General features: G+C 37.2%; 1 protein-coding gene across 7 annotated transcripts in view; it reads left to right on the top strand.

The window, feature by feature from the left end:
* Positions 1-1,091: 1,091 nt before the first annotated feature.
* LOC107701145 (arfaptin-2-like) overlaps positions 1,092-6,068 on the top strand; it is a 12,507-nt gene continuing 7,530 nt past the window's right edge. For all 7 annotated transcript variants that reach the window (XM_016503097.1, XM_016503098.1, XM_016503094.1 and 4 more), the window contains exons 1-3: positions 1,092-1,122; positions 1,693-2,061; positions 4,880-4,990. In XM_016503097.1, coding sequence (XP_016358583.1) covers positions 4,892-4,990 — 99 coding nt within the window. In that variant the 5' untranslated portion in view covers positions 1,092-1,122; positions 1,693-2,061; positions 4,880-4,891. The remainder of the gene's footprint in view (positions 1,123-1,692; positions 2,062-4,879; positions 4,991-6,068) is intronic.

The raw sequence follows: 6,068 nt of genomic DNA, 5'->3' as shown, positions 1-6,068 counted from the left end.
GGAAAGAGTTTGAGAGTGAGTGTGTGTAGCTGCTGGGTGAAATGAAAGAGAAATAGATTGAGTGGGACAATGTTTTTTTTTTTTTTAAATGAAAAGGTATTAGTTTGTGGAATATTTTTGCATAAATGTTCAAATAATATCATTAACCACACTGTTTAAATACATATGATTTCTAATAGATTTTTTGAGAGCCACAAAAACAAAATAATAGTCCTATAATATTTCACTAGTAAAAATATTTTGGGAATTTTATGTGTATTTTCTATATAAGAAAAAAATAGAACAAAAAATCCCCCCAGAACATATCATTTCAAAGCAGAAAATGCAGAAAATTAATATTGAAATGGATATTGAAATTTCGGCAAGATAACAAAAATATAATTAATACTGAGTCAGCAAATCTTAAAATCTCGACTTCAGCGACTGTGAAACCATTACACTGATTCAGACATCTGCAGACAATTTTTTTTCAGTATCCATTATGTTCATGATATGAGCTTCTGATATTTAATGCCTGCAAATCACAGAATACCAAACAGATTCTCATCTGATAGAACACATTTTGCAAACTGTATAAACTGTGACGATGACTGTACTTTAAGAAATGTCTGAGTCAGTAGGCCTAAGTGAAAGTCTGAGCAACATTGCTTTTGGACAAAGTCCTTTCTGGTGGTCTGTTAGTGATATAAAGATGAAAGGTGTCATGTTGTTTTTGTCTACTACTGCAAAAAGATTGTTTTTTTGTTTGTATCTAATTTCACTGACTTGTGTTTTTCTCCATTCTTTGTGCTACAAGTCATCAGAAGAAATGAGTCAAAAGACATTGAAAGACTTTTTTTTTTTTTTTCAAAATGATTGTTGTGCTTAAAGCATTATTTTTTGGGGGAATTTTTGGGAAAATCCTGTCATAATTTACTCACTCTCCACTTGTTCCAAACCTTATATGCGCTTCTTTCTTCTGTTGAACACAAGAATGTTGGTAGCCTTTGACTTCCATATATTTGTATCCACTTTAGAAGTCAATGGCCACCATCAACTGTTTGGTTACCAACATTCTGCAAAATATTTTCTTTTGTTCTCAGCAGAAGAAAGAAACTTATACAGGTTTGAAACAACGTGAGAGTGAGTAATGACAGAATTTTTATTTTTAGGTCAACTATCCCTGCATTCTCATATTTGAATGCTAGTAAAGGCAAAAATCCTTTAGACCATTTTACTTTCAGTATGTTTTTGGCAAAGACCCTTTTACATAATTAAGTTAGTCCTACATTTTTACACACGTAACTCGGTGTAGCACTGAAATGCGCTTTTACTCTTACTGCCCTGCCTTATACTGCCACCCTTTGATCAACTGGACAGTTGCTGATTCTAGTGGCTTTCTTGTGTTATTTCTGTGGTCTTACTATTGCTGTTTTTTTTTATAAACATAAAACATAATTTTTAAGTAAATAATTTAATGAACACATCAAGAGAGTCTGAAGAAATGTGTTGTTTTTGTAGGTTATTAGTCTCTTAGCGTTCTCAATCTTCTTTGTTATATATATATTCTATATATATTATATATGATTCAATGATTCATTTATAAATACAGCCACTAGCTTAGTTACTGAATGACTCACGCATTAAGACAGTGACTTACCGCCACCTACATTAATATTGTTGCTGCTGTTGTTTTGAACATATATCCTACAGTAGTCTACTGCTGGGACAGGTGCATCGTCTCCTCTCTTCCCTTCTCATCATGGCTTCTTCCTCGCGCTAGCCGCGTGTTTCAGTTCCACGTCGGCTAAAGGAAGGTCGTCGCCTATCGTCAGATCCGCAAGGCATTTCGGGCTACTGGAGGCTGATTCGCCCAACAATACAAACAAGCCTCCGGACATAGTGGATTCCGCTGCACATGCGAAAAGCCGCCAGCTTATGTATTAACATAAATTCAGCCCCCATGAATGCATGCTTATTTCCTCACTCTTTTGGAAGAGCCAGTATATAATTGCGAATGAACTGGGATAAAATATCCAGCACGCGCGACAAATAGCTAATCCTAGAATAGGAAATACACAGGTAAGATAACCATTTATGTCTTGATTTTTATTTATGTAGTCCTTATCACACTAAACAGATGTTGAATTAGCGTTCATGTAGTGTATATGACGACAAAAATTAATATGTGGCTTTAGCTAGCGATCTTGCTGATCAAGTGTGTGATATTTGTCTTGATGCATGCAAACGTTTTTTTTTTTTAATTAAAGGCCCTTAGGCGACGTGGACGGTCACTTGGACGTTGGATGCTTTAGTCAGACACATTATGCTTGGCTGACACATTATGACAATGATGCGTTATGGGAAATAAAATGCATAACTGTTTCACAGCTGAACGAGCCATAAGGTCGATGATGTAGCTAATACACGTTTATCTTTAAACGGAGTAGAAATCGCGTGCTTTAAAGGAAGTTGTTGGTAAAATGGCATGAAAATAGTCGCCGTTCACCTGTCACACCTGCTAGCCCAGGTAGTTGCTCCGCAGGATTTAGACACCACGCATATCAACGGTTTTAGACTTTAGTTTAGACTTCTTAAGTGAACGTTTTCGTTTACCTCCATGTACTAACACATTTTTCTTTGAGCTCATAACTTGATTTATATTTTCAAAACTAAGCCAATAACATTCGAGTGCTGGATATTTCACAGGTTTGGACTTTTTATTTTACAAATGGACTTTTACAAATTATTCACTGAACGAGTCGCTGTCTTGTTGTTTTCCAACAACAACAGTAATCGCCAACAGTTGACTAAATAGAGATGCAATTGTTTTGTGAGAAAATGTGTATGATGCTCTTAGTAGGTTTGTAAGCATGCACCTTTTAATAAAACAATTATTATCCTTTGGTCCACTCCGTGTTTGCAGACAATTCGGTTGAGTGAATTATTAAATGACTCGCTTATAACAATTGTAGCCACCTATTGACTGGTATCTGAACGAATCCTTTTTAGTGAACAGATTCAAAATATTCGAATCACTGGGATAAATCAAAATCCTTATCACTTGTCAACACCTGGAATATGTGTTGTTTTGTTATAAACAGCCTCTTGTTACAATTCAGGTCCCTTTAGACTTAATTTTGGAAAGACGCTTAATATGGGAACATTACCTCAGCCAGCTAGCTCCAGTCATGTTCCTTTCACTGTGGTGGTTGTCATAGATGCAGCCTTGGTTAGATGGCATGCTGCCTCAGCAAATCCAATGGAAAATCACAGGGGGAAAAAAGCATTGATGCATGTTGTTGTATTATCATGGCTGTCAAATTACAATCCTATCTATTTAATGATTTTGTAGTTCTTTGAAGCCATGTAGAGTAACATAATTACAGTTGAAAAATCTGTCCAGCTACCCATGCATATTTCCATCAGATGAGTTATACTGGAGGGTTTGTATACTGTATATGACAACAGGTTGCTGAAATGTCATCCAAATTGATCCCAGATGTCTTTCTGAATAACACAGCCCTCTATGAACAACTTGGCAATTGAATCGCCATTGGTTAGTAAATTTTTTAGTATACTCACCAGAATTTAGTCGCCCAGAGTAAGATTTAGTCGCATATGCGAGTGATTTACTCGCAATGTAGAGGGTTGTAACAGCATTTCTACAGTGGATGTTGAGTGTCATCCTCACTGCATCTTTCTGTAGGTGTTGATACTGACCACCATGCAAAGTATTCATCAGTAAGAGGGAATGTCATTCACATCAACAGGTAGCTGGTAAATCAAAGGCGATACTACAAGCCACAAATTGAAACGTTGCTTTCTGGCATAAGGACTTTGCCACAGTTTCGTTCTGCTAAGCAAATGGTGCTTATTTTAATGCCTTCAATAAGGTCACATCATCCCACATCCCGTGACCACCTATCCCCTCCATTCCATCATTATAGTAAAGGAGCACTTGCACTTGCTCACCGCCATCAACACTGCTCACTGAGCGCAAATTTATTAATGCCAGTTTTCCATTCCTGTGGTTTACAGTTTACAGTAGCTTTTATCCTGCCCAAATTTCATGCTCTAGCACTCAGAAGAATTAAATGGCTCTTCTGTGAAGGCAGACTATGATGCCTCCGCTCAGATCAGCCCTCTGAGCACCGAGCCTCCCTCCCCGATCTCCTGTCTAAAGCTGAAGCTTGCATGAGTCACATGATTGTTACATAGCTCCCAGCATTCCTATATTTTCCTCTGCCCATTGAGGAGGCTGAGCTTTATGAGAACTAATAATAAAAGCCTGCTTGAGAAGTTGCTCACTCATCGCTGTGAAGCCCCCTTCTACAGGTGTGGCATTGGGCTCTGAAGGAGTAACCAAAGCAAGTATCGATGAAAATATCTAGAAACGTTTAACTAGGTTAATTAGTTTGAAGTGAAAGATCTAGGCCTACTCCTTGAACTCCATGTCAGTTCCTTTCGTGGTAACGACTGGGTTAGGCTCTGTCAGATCTGATAAGTGTGTTTGAACAGAACATTCCTGAGTAAACTCTTTTCCATCTACAGCTTCCGGCAAATGTATGTGGAGTATAGAAGGTCTTATAGATTTTACAATTAAAGGGATATTTTCCCCAAAAATACATTGTCATCATATATTCACCATCATGTTTTCCACAAAAGGATGTGTTAGACAGAATGACACCAGGCCTTGGTTACCATTCACTTTGACCTTGTGAGCCTGTAATAATATATAGCGTTTGTTGTCTGAAGAGAGGTCTGGTCTACATTGTTAACTATCAGCAGTGCTTTTATGAATATGTTATTCTGAAATGTCACAAACAACCTTTTGTAATGTATTGAAGAGCTCTGTTTTATTTTCTTATCTTTTTTCTTATCTCACGCTCTCTTTCAGTAACACTCCAGTATGGCGGACAGTATGATGAGTAAAGCAGCCACTATGGAGATTCCTATTAGCAGTAATGGGGACTCTAGGAATCTAGCAGAAGATGACAGCCTGGAGCAGGTGAGCGATATATGGTGATTCAGGTAAATTCAGGTGCAGTTTAACTGAACTCACCCTATTGGTTGAGTTTGTTTGCAAAGCTGAAGCTGTATCAAATCAATGAAGTGTCAAAGCATCAAAATGTGGATGGTGGAGGTGGTTTTCATAGCTAGAGTTATGTTTTTACAGAGTGTAAAATATAGCTGTCTGCCCAGTTGGTTTAGTTTTGTTGCAGGTTTCACAATATCAGTCATGAGAAAAGATCTTAAGGTTGCAGGTGATGCAAACATTGCAGTTTATAATTGTTCAGCTTTTTCTTGAGGACTTTAAATCATAAAAAATAAGGTTGTTGGGCATGTTAATAAGTAAGAGTAATATGCATTTATTTCATAAAAATGGCTTGTGGCGATACTTCAGTGTAAGTCTAGTGTGTGTCTTGCTTGTCTTTGCCTTTTAAGAAGCAGAAGGCTAATTCAGCCAAGCACAAATTGTTCAAATCTCCCTATTGTTGAAACCATTGTAAAGAAAAGGTAAAGTGGTAATGTTGTCTCAAGACACACCTCTGTAAGACAACTAAACCGTGGAACTGGATCCGGGAGAAGACGTGTTAGGCAAACAGACAAGCAGTGAGATATTTGCTAGGATGTTGAATCATTCCTATAAGGACTTAAAGGTTCTTTGTTTTAATTTGTTTTAAATTTTTTCCCCCTAACATTCTCATGTTATGTCCAGTTTAAAAAGCCCATCCTAGAATAACTGTGGCTGATCTAGGGATGAAATGATTACCGGTTTGATGATAAATCATGATACAATTCCCCACGGTTAGTATTTCATATTTTAATTATCATTAAAACCATATTCGATTACCGTGATTTGAACAACTCAGGATAAATAAATACTGTCTAGCATAAAGCAGAGTTTTAAGTAACAGTCTCATGTGCGCACAGCATGCAGAGTAGTTTCGTTTTGTGTGAAAACATGGCGGAAAGCTGCCTGGGATGTTTTTAAAGAGTGCTAAGGGAATTATACAAATGTATATATATGAATGAATTCATTATATGAATGTACCTCTGAAGTAAGGATGTGCCGATAGAAACGA

This window comes from Sinocyclocheilus anshuiensis, unplaced genomic scaffold (assembly GCF_001515605.1).
Source record: "Sinocyclocheilus anshuiensis isolate Anshui unplaced genomic scaffold, SAMN03320099.WGS_v1.1 scaffold907, whole genome shotgun sequence".
In the NCBI taxonomy this organism is placed as follows: Eukaryota; Metazoa; Chordata; class Actinopteri; order Cypriniformes; family Cyprinidae; genus Sinocyclocheilus; species Sinocyclocheilus anshuiensis.
The sequence above is the reverse complement of the archived record's forward strand: the minus strand, read 5'-3'. Positions and strand labels throughout refer to the sequence as shown.